General features: G+C 45.5%; 1 protein-coding gene across 3 annotated transcripts in view; it reads right to left on the reverse strand.

The window, feature by feature from the left end:
- The window catches only part of ZMYM4 (zinc finger MYM-type containing 4), a 197,527-nt gene that overhangs the window by 96,586 nt on the left and 85,112 nt on the right, over nucleotides 1–15,829 (reverse strand). For all 3 annotated transcript variants that reach the window (XM_075336018.1, XM_075336019.1, XM_075336017.1), the window contains exons 7-13: nucleotides 14,898–15,063; nucleotides 12,817–13,029; nucleotides 12,431–12,581; nucleotides 3,751–3,866; nucleotides 3,328–3,633; nucleotides 1,465–1,615; nucleotides 1,174–1,346 (exon numbers count right to left, since the gene is read on the reverse strand). In XM_075336018.1, coding sequence (XP_075192133.1) covers nucleotides 1,174–1,346; nucleotides 1,465–1,615; nucleotides 3,328–3,633; nucleotides 3,751–3,866; nucleotides 12,431–12,581; nucleotides 12,817–13,029; nucleotides 14,898–15,063 — 1,276 coding nt within the window. The remainder of the gene's footprint in view (nucleotides 1–1,173; nucleotides 1,347–1,464; nucleotides 1,616–3,327; nucleotides 3,634–3,750; nucleotides 3,867–12,430; nucleotides 12,582–12,816; nucleotides 13,030–14,897; nucleotides 15,064–15,829) is intronic.

Genomic DNA, 15,829 nt, shown 5'->3' on the forward strand with positions numbered 1-15,829 from the left:
CTGGTCACTGGTGAGATCTGCCTGATTGACAGCTCACCAGTGACCATGTAGCGACGCACCAGCGATCCTGACCAGGTCAGATCGCTGGTGGGATCGCTGGAGCGTTGCTAAAGTGTGACGGTACCCTTAGTACTTCTGTCAATCAGATTCTTTAGAGAAGCTGTGTTGACCAAAGATAAAGTGATGGACTTGGATAGGTGAAACAAGAGGTTCCACCTTCGGGGTGGAAGTCAAATTAGAGTAATGATCAGCTGAGACTCTGGCTGCTGTTATTTGTACTTCGGGCAGTTGAATGGATGCAGGCTCTACAGGTATCACTATGCAAGAACCGTGGGAGGAATTAGCTAAAGAGCTATCAACCTTTATGGTGCGAAAAGTTGAAGAAGAACATTCTCATCAAGAAGATGGGGAAAAACTAGCAGGAGAAAAATGAGTAGATAATAGAAAAGAGCACAGTGTAAGCCAGCACTCTGGTAAGTAAGGTCATTAAAGAAAAAAGGGTTGTATGTCAGTGGTCCGTGTAGGCCATAAAGCTTGGGACTAAATCTCTGGCTGAGGTCCAGTGGCAATGCTCTCGTCATTACAGAATAGAAAAAATGAGCCTGGGAAACTGCCATGAGAAGCAAAAGCAGTGCCATAGCAGAATTCGGGAAGCAAAAGTACAGCAGATCTGGGGAGTAGAAATGTCTGTCATGAAGTGCAGAATGTTGGCTGTTTTTTGTCTTCCCTCACTGCTACATGCCATGCTCTGGGGAGGTGGGCGGCAAGATTAGAAGCAAGGACTGACTGCCTGTGATGATGGAGTCTGTGGAATCAAGTCACACGGTTCTACCATCTGAGATAGAAGGGTGGCAGTGTGACTGATTCAGCAATAATCCCCAACTATCTGCAAAGGGGTAACAGAGTGGCTCATACTGCTCTATAACCCCATAGAGTAAGGAAAAAAAGGAACAATTAACAAAATAAAAACCTATTTAGAAACAGAGCTGGGTACCCCAGATCTATGTCTGCCTCGAACGTAACACTAAATTAAAGTGGTGTTAGCTTGGTGCCAATAGGTAGCTGTAATCTTTGGGGGAAGAGACAACTTTTTTTTCTTTATTTCAAAGTGTTAACAGTTAACACCCATAGTTTCTTTGTTCCCCCCAATGAGCGTCCTAATTTAACTCTTACCTGGTAAAACAACACTGTATACTTTGACATGCACTCTTCCCCACAGAATTCTTCCAATTTCCCTCCAAAATGATTCCGCACCAACTTAGATGAGGTCTGGCAGCAATAACTACACATTTTGCAGTAATTGCCCCACTTCTTTGAAAGGTCATGCTTATATAGTAACTTGCAACCTGCAGAAAAGGAAAAATGGTGCAATATTCTTTACATTCCAGCCCTTGTTCTAGGCATTTGGGAGAAGCGCAAAAAAAAACCCTGATTTGACTGTAAAAAAGTAAACCTATTACTCGCCTTCACTGCAGAACACTTTCTCAATCCCTGAGAAGCGTACAACCTCCTTGATAGTCTTCTCGATCTTGCAGTACTCACACATGGCCATAACAACGTTAACTTTTTTGTACTCATCACAACATGCTTTTCCACAAAACTGATGCATTTTACCCTAAAAAATAAATGCAGTGTATACAATTGGTTCAAAACACATTGTAATAACTGTCGATAACAAATTTTGACAATACCAAATTTATATAGGCTTTTATTGGCTGCCATCGACATTTCTTATTTTTTTTAATTGGAAATCTTACAGCTTTTTTTTTTTATTTTAATTATTGTTATTAGAGAATCGGAATGAACAATAAGCGGCAATTCTGACATAGCTTTTCATATTTATATAGCCTTCACCACAGAGGAGGGCATCTTTGAATTGCTCTGCAGGTAAACAGGATTATAATATTACCCAATCTATGTTTTGTTATGTTTCACTGCTTTTATTCAAGGAAATTACGTTAAAGATTTTTTTTTTCTTTTGGTCGTCATATTCTAGGAGCCATAACATTATCACTTTTTTTATTTACAGAGTTGGGTAAAAGCTTGTTTTTGTATGACGGGCTGTAGATTTTATTGCTAATATTTGGGGATACATGAAACTTTTTAATTGCTTTAAATCAGGTTTGTTTGAAGCTGGAAGAACAAGAACAGCAATTCCAGCATTATTTTATCCATTTCTTATGGCATTCACTATGGGAGATAAAATTTGGTGGGTACAAATGTGGTGATAGTAAAAATGTGGGTTTGTTAGGACATTTTTCTTTTTTCCTGAAGTTAAAGGTTTTTTTAATGGTAAGGTAAACCAACTGATTTATTCAGATTCCTCCTCACCGGATTTCTCAAGTTTAAAGGTGTTGGGGCGGACATGTCTATGGGAATCAGGAATTTTCAGTTTATCAGTCAGATCCCTACAGATCTTGCACTTATCGCCTATCCATGCTCTTGGAATACTTCATTGTTCTCCTTTAAATTAAACCATTTAATATGTCTGTATGCTTGAGGATGAAAAGAAAGGACAATGGTAGCTTTACCAGTGTGTGTGTGTATGCGTGAGTGTATATATATATATATATATATATATATATATATATATATATATATATATATGTGTGTGTGTGTGTGTGTGTGTGTGTATGTATATACATACACACTGTAGATATACAGTATATATTTTATATATACATATGTATACACACATACAGTGTATATATATATATATATATATATATATATATATATATATATATATGTGTGTGTGTGTGTGTGTGTGTGTGTGTGTGTGTGTGTGTGTGTGTGTGTGTGTGTGTGTGTGTGTGTGTGTGTGTGTGTGTGTGTGTGTGTGTGTGTGTATGTATATATATATATATATATATATATATATATATACACACACACACACACACACACACACACACACACATACAGTGTATGTGTGTGTGTGTGTGCATAAACAGTATATATATATGTGTGTATATGTGTGTATATGTGTGTGTGTGTGTGTGTGTGTGTGTGTGTGTGTGTGTGTGTGTGTGTGTGTGTGTGTGTGTGTGTGTGTGTTCAGCCATATATTGAGTTCAAACTTTGACTATTCGATACTGAACTGATGCATTAATGTCACAAATAAATTGTACTGGAGTAAAATAGAAAATCACAATGATGAGTTGGGGGTGAGAGGGGGTTTAAAAAAAATCTACCTACCACAAAAAGGAATGAGAGGTGGTAAGGGTTGCAGCCATTGCTACCCCCTTCATCAATATGTCAAATAATATACAAATGTCAATGGCTATAAGCTTACTTATAACCATGTCATTGGGATCTAGTTTGTACCTTGTAGTCTAAAAGTTCAGGCTTATTGGCAAATAGTCGACTGCACTGCAGGCACCTCAGCTTCACAGAAAATCGCGACAAGGCGGTTTGTTGCTGGGATTGTGTTTGTGCCGCAGCTAGTCTCTGCAAACCAACGGCTGCTGAACTGGTAACTGTGGCAGAGGAGGACGTCGATGTAGCGGAGACCACAGATGGCGTGGTATTCCCAGCTTGTGTTGCTGTTGCAGCATTGATGTTCATAATCACTTGGCCCTGGGACAGCGGGACCACAGATGAATTCATGGCTGAGGGCTTGCTGAACAGGTTCTGTTAGGATGAAAGAGAAATAGAATGATGATCAAGCTGAAAAAGGATTTAGAGCACAATCAAAAGAACAGCATTTTAAGATATTACTGTTTTATATTTTTATTTCTTATGGCTTACCTGAAATGACACCACACAGTTGTAGGTGCAGAAATTTCGGATGCTCCCATCAGACATTGCCAAATGATACTGAGGCACAGCCATCATTTTGCAGCTGTTACACTGTATCTGTATGCCTATTAATCAGAAAAACAATCAGTGATCGCCATGGAACAAATTAGTCTCACATGTATCATAACATAAGGATTATCACACAGAGAATCTGAAGGTGTAATACTCTCAAGTGCTTTCTCTTATGTGTACTGCATATAAGAAAACTACAAACATACTAAATCACCACTACAGAGGGGTTTTTTTTGGCACTGGAGCAGTTCTTTAAATCTAAGCATTCTACCCCCAGCTCTCAATACAACTCTATGAGAGCCACAACGAGATTTAATAAGTTGTAATCTCATAGGGTCCATGAAACACTGCAACAGGCAGCAGGTTACAAACTGGAAAACACAGACGGGAGCGACACTGATAACGGATGAAGATGCCAAAGGAGATAAATGAGACTAGTGACAGCTGACTTAGATTTAAAGCATCACCCCAGTGGTGAAATGAAAAAAAAAAAGAAAACAAAAAACACTGACGTGGTCCTTTAACTCCTTAACGCGGGCAGTAATATTACGTCCTAGCGGTCATAGTGTTACTGCCCGCGGTCTGCTGCCGGCAGCTTGCCGCGATCAGCGCATATCTCAGCTGATTTTCACAGCTGAGATGTGTGCCTTCTAGGCTTGAGCAGAACCATTATCTGCCTGTGCCATTTAACCCCTTAAATGGCGCTGTCAATATGTGACAGCGCCATTATAATGGCATCGGCGGCAAACATTTACTCACCGGCCGATACCGGAAGTCACGTGACGTTACGTGTCACGTGAGTTTACTACTGGGTAGTAAATAAGTATATCTGTTGTTCACAGCTGTGTAGCTGTGATCAGCAGAAAGGGCAGAGCAATCACATTGCTGATCCATATAGCCCCCTAAGGGGATTAGTAAAATTAAAAAAAAAAAAAAGTAAAAAAAAAAAATAAAAATAAATAAATAAAACAAACAACAAAAAAAAACACCCTAAAAAGTTCAAATCACCCCCCTTTTGCCCCATTGAAAATTAAAGGGTTAAAATAATAAAAAATATACACACATTTGGTATCGCCACGGTCAGAAATTCCCAATCTATCAAATGATATCAATTAATCTGATAGGTAAATGGAGTAGCGGTTAAAAAAAAAAATCCAAACGCCAAAAAAGGGAATTTTGTTTACTTACCGTAAATTCCTTTTCTTCTAGCTCCTATTGGGAGACCCAGACAATTGGGTGTATAGCTTCTGCCTCTGGAGGCCACACAAAGTATTACACTTTAAAAAGTGTAACCCCTCCCCTCTGCCTATACACCCTCCCGTGGACCACGGGCTCCTCAGTTTTGGTGCAAAAGCAGGAAGGAGAAAACTTATAAATTGGTCTAGGGTAAATTCAATCCGAAGGATGTTCGGAGAACTGAAGACCATGAACCAAAAGAACAATTCAACATGAACAACATGTGTACACAAAAGAACAACCAGCCCAAAGGCCACAGGGGCGGGTGCTGGGTCTCCCAATAGGAGCTAGAAGAAAAGGAATTTACGGTAAGTAAACAAAATTCCCTTTTTCTTTGTCGCTCCATTGGGAGACCCAGACAATTGGGACGTCCAAGAGCAGTCCCTGGGTGGGTAAAAGAATACCTCAATAAAAAGAGCCGAAAACGGCCCCCTCTTACAGGTGGGTAACCGCCGCCTGAAGGACTCGCCTACCTAGACTGGCGTCTGCCGACGCATACGTATGCACTTGATAGTGCTTCGTGAAAGTGTGCAGACTAGACCACGTAGCTGCCTGACACACCTGCTGAGCCGTCGCCCGGTGCCGCAATGCCCAGGACGCACCTACGGCTCTGGTAGAATGGGCTTTCAGCCCTGAAGGGAGCGGAAGCCCGGAAGAACGGTAGGCCTCGAGAATCAGTTCCTTGATCCACCGAGCCAAGGTTGACTTGGAGGCCTGAGAGCCCTTACGCTGGCCAGCGACAAGGACAAAGAGCGCATCTGAACGGCGCAGGGGCGCCGTGCGAGACACGTAGAACCGGAGTGCTCTCACTAGATCCAAAGAGTGCAAATCCTTTTCACACTGGTGAATTGGATTAGGGCAAAAGGAAGGCAAGGAGATATCCTGATTGAGATGAAAAGGGGATACCACCTTAGGGAGAAATTCCGGGACAGGACGCAGAACCACCTTATCCTGGTGAAAAACCAGGAAGGGGGCTTTGCATGACAGCGCTGCAAGCTCAGACACTCTCCGAAGTGATGTGACTGCCACCAGGAAGGCCACCTTCTGCGAAAGACGTGAGAGAGAGACATCCTGCAGCGGCTCGAAAGGTGGTTTTTGAAGAGCCGTCAGGACCCTGTTAAGATCCCAGGGTTCCAACGGACGTTTGTAAGGTGGGACCATGTGGCAGACCCCCTGCAGGAACGTGCGGACCTGCGGAAGCCTGGCTAGACACTTTTGAAAAAACACGGAGAGCGCCGATACTTGGCCCTTGAGAGAGCCGAGGGACAAACCCTTGTCCATTCCAGATTGTAGGAATGAAAGGAATGTGGGTAAGGCAAACGGCCATGGAGGAAAACCGTTATCAGCGCACCAGGATAGGAAGATTTGCCAAGACCTGTAATAGATCTTGGCGGACGTTAGCTTCCTGGCTTGTCTCATGGTGGCAATGACATCCTGAGATAACCCTGAAGATGCTAGGAGCCAGGACTCAATGGCCACACAGTCAGGTTGAGGGCCACAGAATTCAGATGGAAAAACGGGCCTTGTGACAGCAAGTCTGGGCGGTCTGGAAGTGCCCACGGTTGACCCACCGTGAGATGCCACAGATCCGGATACCACGACCGCCTCGGCCAGTCTGGAGCGACGAGAATGGCGCGACGGCAGTCGGACCTGATCTTGCGTAGTACTCTGGGCAGCATCGCCAGAGGGGGAAACACATAAGGCAGTCGAAACTGCGACCAATCCTGGACTAAAGCGTCCGCTGCCAGAGCTCTGTGATCCTGAGACCGTGCCATGAAGGCCGGGACCTTGTTGTTGTGCCGTGACGCCATGAGATCGACGTCCGGCGTTCCCCAGCGGCGACAGATCGCTCGAAACACGTCTGGGTGCAGAGACCATTCCCCCGCGTCCATGCCCCGACGACTGAGAAAATCTGCTTCCCAGTTTTCTACGCCCGGGATGTGAACTGTGGAGATGGTGGAGCCTGTGGCTTCCACCCACTGCAGAATCCGCCGGACTTCCTGGAAGGCTTGACGACTGCGAGTGCCGCCTTGGTGGTTGATGTAGGCGACGGCAGTGGCGTTGTCCGACTGTATTCGGATCTGCCTGCCCTCCAGCCACCATGGAAAGCCAATAGGGCTAGATATACTGCCCTTATCTCCAGGATATTGATCTGAAGGGACGATTCTATCGGAGTCCAGGTTCCTTGAGCCCTGTGGTGGAGAAAAACCGCTCCCCAACCTGACAGGCTCGCGTCCGTGGTGACCACGGCCCAGGTTGGGGGTAGGAAGGATTTTCCCCGAGACAGAGATGTGGGTAGGAGCCACCACTGAAGTGATGTTTTGGTTGCAAGGGAAAGAGAGATGTTCTTGTCGAGGGAAGCCGCACTCTTGTCCCATTTGCGAAGAATGTCCCATTGGAGTGGTCGTAGATGGAATTGCGCGAACGGCACTGCCTCCATAGCTGCAACCATCTTCCCCAGGAAGTGCATGAGGCGCCTTAAGGGGTGTGACTGACTCCGAAGAAGTGATTGCACCCCCGCCTGCAGAGAAAGCTGTTTGTCCCGCGGTAGCTTGACTAACGCTGACTGGGTATGAAACTCCATCCCGAGGTAAGTCAGTGATTGGGTCGGTGTCAACTTGGATTTCGGGAAATTGATGATCCACCCGAACTGCTGGAGAGTCGCCAGAGCGACGGTAAGGCTTTGTTGACACGCCACCCGAGAAGGGGCCCTGACTAGGAGATCGTCTAAGTAGGGGATCACCGAGTGGCCCTGAGAGTGCAGGACCGCCACGACGGATGCCATGACTTTGGTGAAAACCCGTGGGGCTGTCGCCAGGCCGAAAGGCAATGCCACGAACTGGAGGTGTTCGTCCCCGATGGCGAAACGCAGGAAACGTTGATGTTCGGGTGCGATCGGCACATGGAGATAAGCATCCTTGATGTTGATCGATGCTAGGAAGTCTTCTTGTGACATAGAGGCGATGACCGAGCGGAGAGATTCCATCCGAAACCGTCTGGTTCTCACATGTCTGTTGAGTAGCTTGAGGTCCAGAACGGGACGGAATGACCCGTCCTTTTTTGGCACCACGAACAAGTTGGAGTAAAATCCGCGACCACGTTCCTGAAGGGGAACGGGAATCACAACTCCTTCGCTCTTTAGAGCGTCCAGTGCCTGAAAAAGTGCGTCGGCCTGTGCGGGGGGCGGAGAGGTTCTGAAGAAACGAGCCGTAGGTTGGGAGCTGAACTCTATCCTGTAACCATGAGACGGAATGTCTCTCACCCATCGGTCTTGAACATGTGGCCACCAGGCGTCGCCAAAGCGGGAGAGCCTGCCACCGACCGAGGATGTGGCTAGGGGAGGCCGAGAGTCATGAGGAGGCCGTCTTGGAGGCAGTGCCTCCTGCGGCCTTTTGGGGGCGTGACTTGGACCGCCACGCATAGGAGTTCCTCTGGCCTTTCTCCGGCCTGTTGGACGAAGAGGATTGGGGCTTGGCGGAGGGACGAAAGGACCGAAACCTCGATTGGATTTTTCTCTGCTGAGGTCTCTTAGGTTTGGACTGGGGTAAGGAGGAGTCCTTTCCCTTGGATTCCTTAATAATCTCATCCAATCGTTCGCCAAATAAACAGTCGCCAGAAAAAGGCAAACCAGTTAAGAACCTTTTGGAAGCAGAGTCTGCTTTCCATTCGCGCAGCCACATGGCCCTGCGGACTGCCACGGAGTTAGCAGATGCTACAGCCGTACGGCTAGTGGAGTCCAGGACGGCGTTCATGGCGTAGGACGAAAAGGCTGATGCCTGAGAGGTCAAAGAAGAAACATGCGGAGCAGAATTCCGTGTGACAGCATTAATCTCAGTCAGACAAGCCGAGATTGCTTGGAGAGCCCACACAGCCGCAAAGGCCGGGGCGAAAGACGCGCCCGTGGCCTCATAGACAGACTTCACCAAGAGCTCTATCTGTCTGTCAGTGGCATCCTTCAGGGATGAGCCATCGGCAACAGACACAACGGACCTAGCAGCCAATCTGGAGACTGGAGGATCCACCTTGGGAGTGTGTGCCCAGCCCTTAACGACTTCAGATGGAAAGGGATAACGCGTGTCAGTGTGCCGTTTAGCAAAGCGCTTGTCCGGGACCGCTCTGGGCTTCTGGACAGCATCCCTGAAGTTAGAGTGATCAAAAAACGTATTGCGCGTACGTTTAGGGAACCGAAATTGGTGTTTCTCCTGCTGAGAAGCCGACTCTTCTACAGGAGGAGGCGGGGGTGAGAGATCCAACACCTGGTTGATGGACGAGATAAGATCATTTACTAAGGCGTCCCCCTCAGGTGTATCAAGGTTAAGGGCGAAGTCAGGGTCAGAGCCCTGAGCTCCCACGTCCGCCTCGTCTTCCTGAGAGTCCTCAAGCTGGGATCCCGAGTAGCGTGAGGAGGCCGGGGAAGAGTCCCAGCGAGGCCGCTTAGCCGGTCTGGGACTGCGGTCCGGGCAGAAGTCCTCCGCCTGAGACCTAGGGGCTAACCTGGGAGCGCGCTGCGGCGCGGACCGATAGGGGCCTGGAGGAGACAAGCTAACAGGGGCCGGGGCCTGTGAAGGGCCCGGTCTGGACTGCAATGCCTCAAGGAGCTTAGATGACCATTTGTCCATAGACTGTGCAATGGATTGAGAAAGTGACTGAGAGAGTTTCTCAGCGAAAGAGGCCAACACCGGTGACTCTGTCCCTGCAGCCTGCTCAGGGGGAGCAGGGGGATCTACATGAGCCGAGGGGCCCACAAGTGCCCGAGGCTCCGGCTGAGCAAGCGAGGCAGGAGTCGAGCATTGCTCACAGTGAGGGTAGGTGGAACCCGCAGGCAACATAGCCCCACAAGAGGTACAGACCGCGAAAAAAACCTGTGCCTTAGTAGCTTTGCTCCTTGTGGACGACAAGCTGTTGTCTCCTAGGAGAGTGACCACTGAGGGTATATGGGAAAAGGGTATACAGCCTGACCGAACAGATATATATATCTATTATATATATATATATATATATATATATATATATATATATATATATATATATATATATGTATCTATTCCGGCACCCTAGGGGGACCAGCACCGGGTGACCGGTGTGGCTTACCGACCGCTAACGAGCGGAGTGTGTCCTCCAGATTCATTGTCGTGGATCCCCCGGAGCTGCAGAGCTGTGTCACTGAGAAGCTTCCACCGGCAGAATGCCAAAAAATGGCCGCCGGAGCTCTCAGGGGAGGAGTGGGGCCGAGGGCGGCGCCAGCAAAGAGCGGGAATCTGGGGTCCCCACAGTGGTCAATGAGGGGGGAGGGAGACATGCAGGATGCTCCAGCCCTTACATCCGACGTCATGTCGGTAATCCCGCCCTTACCCCTGACAGGCAGGCCCGGGGGCGGGATTTTCGCGACTAGGCCGCGGCGAAGCCGGGGACTAAATTTGAGGCCGCGCCCGACAAGCAGGCACGGTCGGCGCGGAAGTCCGCCGGGCTCCTCAGTTTTACAACTAAGAAGGTGCGCTCCCTGTACAGTCCCCCCATGGGGACACAGAGTACCTTCAAGTTGCAGGGCCCGGTCCCTGGGGTTGAAGAGGCTCCGGTCCGGCAGGTTCCACCAGGGGCTGCGGATGGAGCACAGTCCCAGCAAATGGATGACCGCTCAGGATCCCACTTCTCCCAGAGCCGCAACCTCAACCTTAACAACACCGCCGACATAGTGGGGTGAGAAGGGAACATGCCGGGGGCCCCATTGGGGTCCTCTTTTCTTCCATCCGACATAACTATGTATGAGAATGCATGAGTGGATGTGTGCCTCCTTCCACACAAAGCATAAAACTGAGGAGCCCGTGGTCCACGGGAGGGTGTATAGGCAGAGGGGAGGGGTTACACTTTTTAAAGTGTAATACTTTGTGTGGCCTCCAGAGGCAGAAGCTATACACCCAATTGTCTGGGTCTCCCAATGGAGCGACAAAGAAATTACGTTTTTTGGTTGCCACAAATTTTGCGCTAAATACAATAAGAAGCGATCAAACCGTAGCATCTGCGTGAAAATGGTACCGGTAACAACGTCAGCTCGAGAAAAAAAATAAGCAGTCACGGAGCCATAGATCACGGAAAATGAGAACGCTACGGGTCACGGAATATGGCGTAAAACGTGAGCCACTTTTTTCGGCCAAACTTCTGATTTTTTTTTAACCCCTTAGATAAAAGTAAACCTATACAGGTTTGGTGTGTACGAACTGGCACCGATCTCCAGCATCACACCCACACATCAGTTTTACCATATAGTGAACACAGTGAATAAAATATCTCAAAAAGAATAGTGCTATTGCACTCTTTTTGCAATTTTTCCGCATTTGGAATTTTTTGCCGTTCTCCAGTACACTATATGGTAAAACTTATTGTTTAATTTAAAAAAATGAGCCCTCACATGACCATATTGACTGAAAAATAACAAAAGTTACGTCTCTCGGAAGAAGAATGGCGAAAAAAAAACGGAAAGCAAAAAATGTTCCGGTCGTGAACGGGGTAAAAGGTTTTAGATTCTTTCTTACAGTCTCTTGGCACTATATGACATATATACTGTACTTCAAAAAGATACCAATGGCAAATACAACTCGTATCAAAAAGTAAAAAGTGATGTAATAAACTCAGAGGGAGAAAGTACTATCTTGATACATGAGTGTCTCAGCATTGTTCTTTCCCAGTCCATACTTAGTCTCTGCATTATAATCTGGAGCAGAAAACGCCTCTTAGAATGTCGTTACACTGAGTGAAGACGATAGCAGCGTGCCAAGCTTAATTTTTAGGAGACTCCAACACAAACGTGAACAGAGCCTATGCAGTTAAAGGGGTTATTCACTACTCAGACAACCCATTCTCAAATCACAATGTTTGCCCCGTTAAAATAACTGTAAATGTTTACACTGGCGCCATTTCAGCAGCATCGGCACTCACTTTCCCCGGGGCTCTTCTGACGATGTTAAATCACACGCTGGCCTCACCCTTCCCTCCTTTGGAAGAATCGAACATATAGAGGAAGTCAGAGCTGCAGTTGGCCACTTACTGCCTCTTGATGCTTGATACGTCCGAAGGCGGGGAGACTGAAGCCAGCACTGATTAGGCGCTGGGCTCGCGTGACGTGACAATGTCACGGTAGCCCCTAGAGAGCGAGGTCCATCACTTCTGTAACAGCGCCAACATCAGAGGGGAGTATACGCGTTGTCATTTTACCATGGTGATTAACAAGGAGTTGTCCGGGTAGTGGACAATCTCTTTAAGAAAGTTTTCTAAATGTCTTCCACCAGTCAGTGAAAAAAATAAGTCTACATACAAAAGTTACTGTTAGAATTAATTTTTTAAGCTTTCATTGTTAAACATGTCCTTTGGACTGTAAAAACGTTACCTGATGATGTGACACTCTGGACTCTGTAGGCAGACAAGCAATTTACAGAACAATACAGCTCAGTGCGGCCAACGTTGTTGGTGTTCTCTATCATTTCTGCTGAGGACCGTAATGTTTTACACAGTGCACATGGTGTGATCTTAGCGGATTTCTGGGGAAAAAAAAAAAATCTCATAATAAAAGCAGTGTAAATAACAGTTTTATGGCATGTGTTTACTACATCCAAACAAGCATCAATCATGTATCGGGATTTAATAAAAAAAAAAAGAAATAAAATAAAGAAAGATACAAAACAAACAGCTTACAATCATTATTCATGATACCTACTCTTTATATGACACTAAACAGGGCAGCATAAAAAGCTGTAGGGGGAATGTTGCGCTCACCTGCTTGAAGGCGGTCACACAGGTAGAGCTGCAGAACTTCTTGCACTGGCCATCAATGTTCATCATGTGACACTGTCCAGAACCACTATAGCAATACCCCCCACAATTTTCACAGCAGTTCATAGTCAGGTTGTTGGCAGAGCGAAATTTAGAGAAGCAGACATCGCTGCAGAGCTTGTGAACCACATTCTGGTAGTTTACTTCATGCCGGATCTAAAAAGAAAAGTTTGGGGTCATGGCAATGGTTAAAGCTTATCATCACCTTTTACGGCCCGTATGAAAGTAGGCTGCTTCTGAACTGGACCTATGTTTAAGTATTGCAGCCCAGTCCCACTGAAAATAAAGGAGCCGAGGTGCAATACGAAGGTTTCTAATCACAAGCAAATCCTTTAATCCCTTCACAACTAATTTTCAGATTTGAACTTTACATTTTTTCGTCCTTTCTTCATACAGCCATAACTTTTTTTATTTATGTGGCGACATAGCCATACGAGGGCTTGGTTTTTGCAGGCTGATGAAGTTTGGAATGACGCCATTTGTTTTAATATTCAATGTACTGGAAAACGGGAAAAAATTCCAAGTGCGCTGGACTTGTGAAGATATGCTATTCTGCCATGGTTTTAAGGGTTTGATTTCTACAGAGTACATTTTGTGGTAAATATTACTGAATCAGGATTTTCCAGCAGTATCAAACCTATAGAAAATATTTCATTGAACGTAAAAAGTAAAATAATTGAAAAGAAGGTTGAACTAGATGGACCTAGGTCTTTTTTTCAACCTAAGTAATTATGTATAAAAAAGATTGAGAAAAAAAAAAACACACTGAGAAAAAACCCCTTTCATTTGTGTCGCTATATTCCAAGACAAGTAACATATTTCATTTTCCATCAATTGAGCTGTATGAGGGTTTATTTTTTCGGAATGAGCTAGCGGTTTTACGGATACCATTTGGGGATGTATATGAACTTTAGCATTTTTTGAGGGAAAAGCGGTGGCCAGAAAAAAATAATTGTGTTGTTGATTTTTTTATCTCGTTATATCATCTCTTTATGGGGGAATCATTTTTATATTTTGATAGATCAGACTTTTTTATTCAAAACTCCAATAATACATTTTTTACATTCTAGTTAATGGAAGTGGGTAATTTTTTTTTTTTTTTTAAACACTTTACTTTTCAGTCCCCCTAGGAGGACTTGACCTGCATTCTTCTGGTCGCTTGTACTATATACTACAACACCATAGTATTGCAGTAGATCGTGAAAACCAGTCTATATTGAAGCTCAGCAGACAGCTGAGCTTCAGAGGCGTACCAAGATGGAAAGGGGGGAAGGGGGGACCTGATGAAGGCATCCCACGATCAAGTCACAAGGAACTAGTTAGTGTGAGCGCCGATACACATTCCAATTGAACTCCGCTGCCAGAGATTTACAGCAGGGTTTAAATGGTTAACAGCCTAGGCTGGAGGCTAGCTGAAACAGATGCCATGTATCTAATATATCCAATATCTGTTGCGTGGACAGTTCAGCTCCTGAGCCCTCTCCAGATGAGATCACCGCAGGAATCACATACAAATACATGATATTGTGTAGGGCACTTGTTACATATGAAAGTAGTGGCATGGCTGCAGGGTGAACGTCCTCCAATAAACAGGATACTTTTTTTTTATAGAGATCTGACATGCTGCTTATGAGAATTCTAGCATAGCAGCCAAATGCAAATCAGGTTGGAAGTGCATTGCTGGCTTGTCAATGTAACTGGAAGAAGCAGGCAGAATAGGCTGACACATCGGATCTATACAAAAAAGGGATCCATTTTATTGGGGGCAAGCATCTTCACAGCTATACCACTACTCCCATATGTACACAGTGCTGACAGGTTCCCTTTAAGGCAAATGATATATTCTACACATCGGCTGAGCTAGTTATGGTCTGCTTGTTTACATCTAGCAGGGCGTATATCGAAGGTGAACTTTACTACTAGCAGCACTTCTAGTTAGTCAGTAGAAGTTATTTTCCCATTTTAAAGCACCATGTATAGTTACACATAAGTGTTAGGTAAGGCTTATGGTGTCACCTACTTACCACTGCATTTTTCAGACACACGCTGCACTTTGTAGAAATGCTATTGGTGTGAATGGTAATTGTTGCCTTCCCATAAGATGACAGACAGGGTTGGCTGCAGAAGTCCTTACTGCCACTGGGGTTGTCAAACTGGGCGGTAATGACATCCTTGGGTTCTGCAATAACTCTATAAAAGGACACAAATAGAACAATATGAGGTCATGTGACAGGGCAGACATGGCCAAAATCAAAGAGAATGATCACATGGATAGAAATTCTGCACAAGGCAGAAAGTGCAAACATCTGAAGCAGCAAATCCTCACTAAATAACACACATTTTGTCACAAATATGTCTGCAGATTTTCAGCTGCCGATAAGGCAAAATAACAACTCACTAAGTTCACTAAACATGAGCGCTTCTGTGGATCCCTTGCCCAACACTGCAGAGCAGACTGACAACCAGTGTTCTGGGAGTGATTACAGCTGCGCTCAGTGAGTGGTGACTGTAATCATTCCCTCTAAAGTCCTGATTAATTTCATTTATTTTGCTTGCTTATATAAAGCGAAATTACCACAGTGCTTTAGACATCATCACTGCCCCATTGGGGCTCAGAATCCAAAAGCAAGCAGCTTCAGGGAGAATAGAACTTCATTTTCTCCCTGCAGCTGCTGCGCTTGCAGAAAGCTACATAGGAGTTCAACGCTATTTACCCGCAGATTAATCTTATATCTGCAGGTAAACATTGTTTATTCAGGTGACAGGCTCCCTTTTAAACTACACCATTTTTTTTCTGCAGCACTTGAAAAAGAAGGGAATTTTATTTACTTACCGTAAATTCCTTTTCTTCTAGCTCCAATTGGGAGACCCAGACAATTGGGTGTATAGGCTATGCCTCCGGAGGCCGCACAAAGTATTACACTAAAAGTGTAAAGCCCCTCCCCTTCTGCCTATA

The sequence above is a fragment of the Anomaloglossus baeobatrachus genome, chromosome 2 (genome assembly GCF_048569485.1).
Source record: "Anomaloglossus baeobatrachus isolate aAnoBae1 chromosome 2, aAnoBae1.hap1, whole genome shotgun sequence".
NCBI lineage: Eukaryota > Metazoa > Chordata > Amphibia > Anura > Aromobatidae > Anomaloglossus > Anomaloglossus baeobatrachus.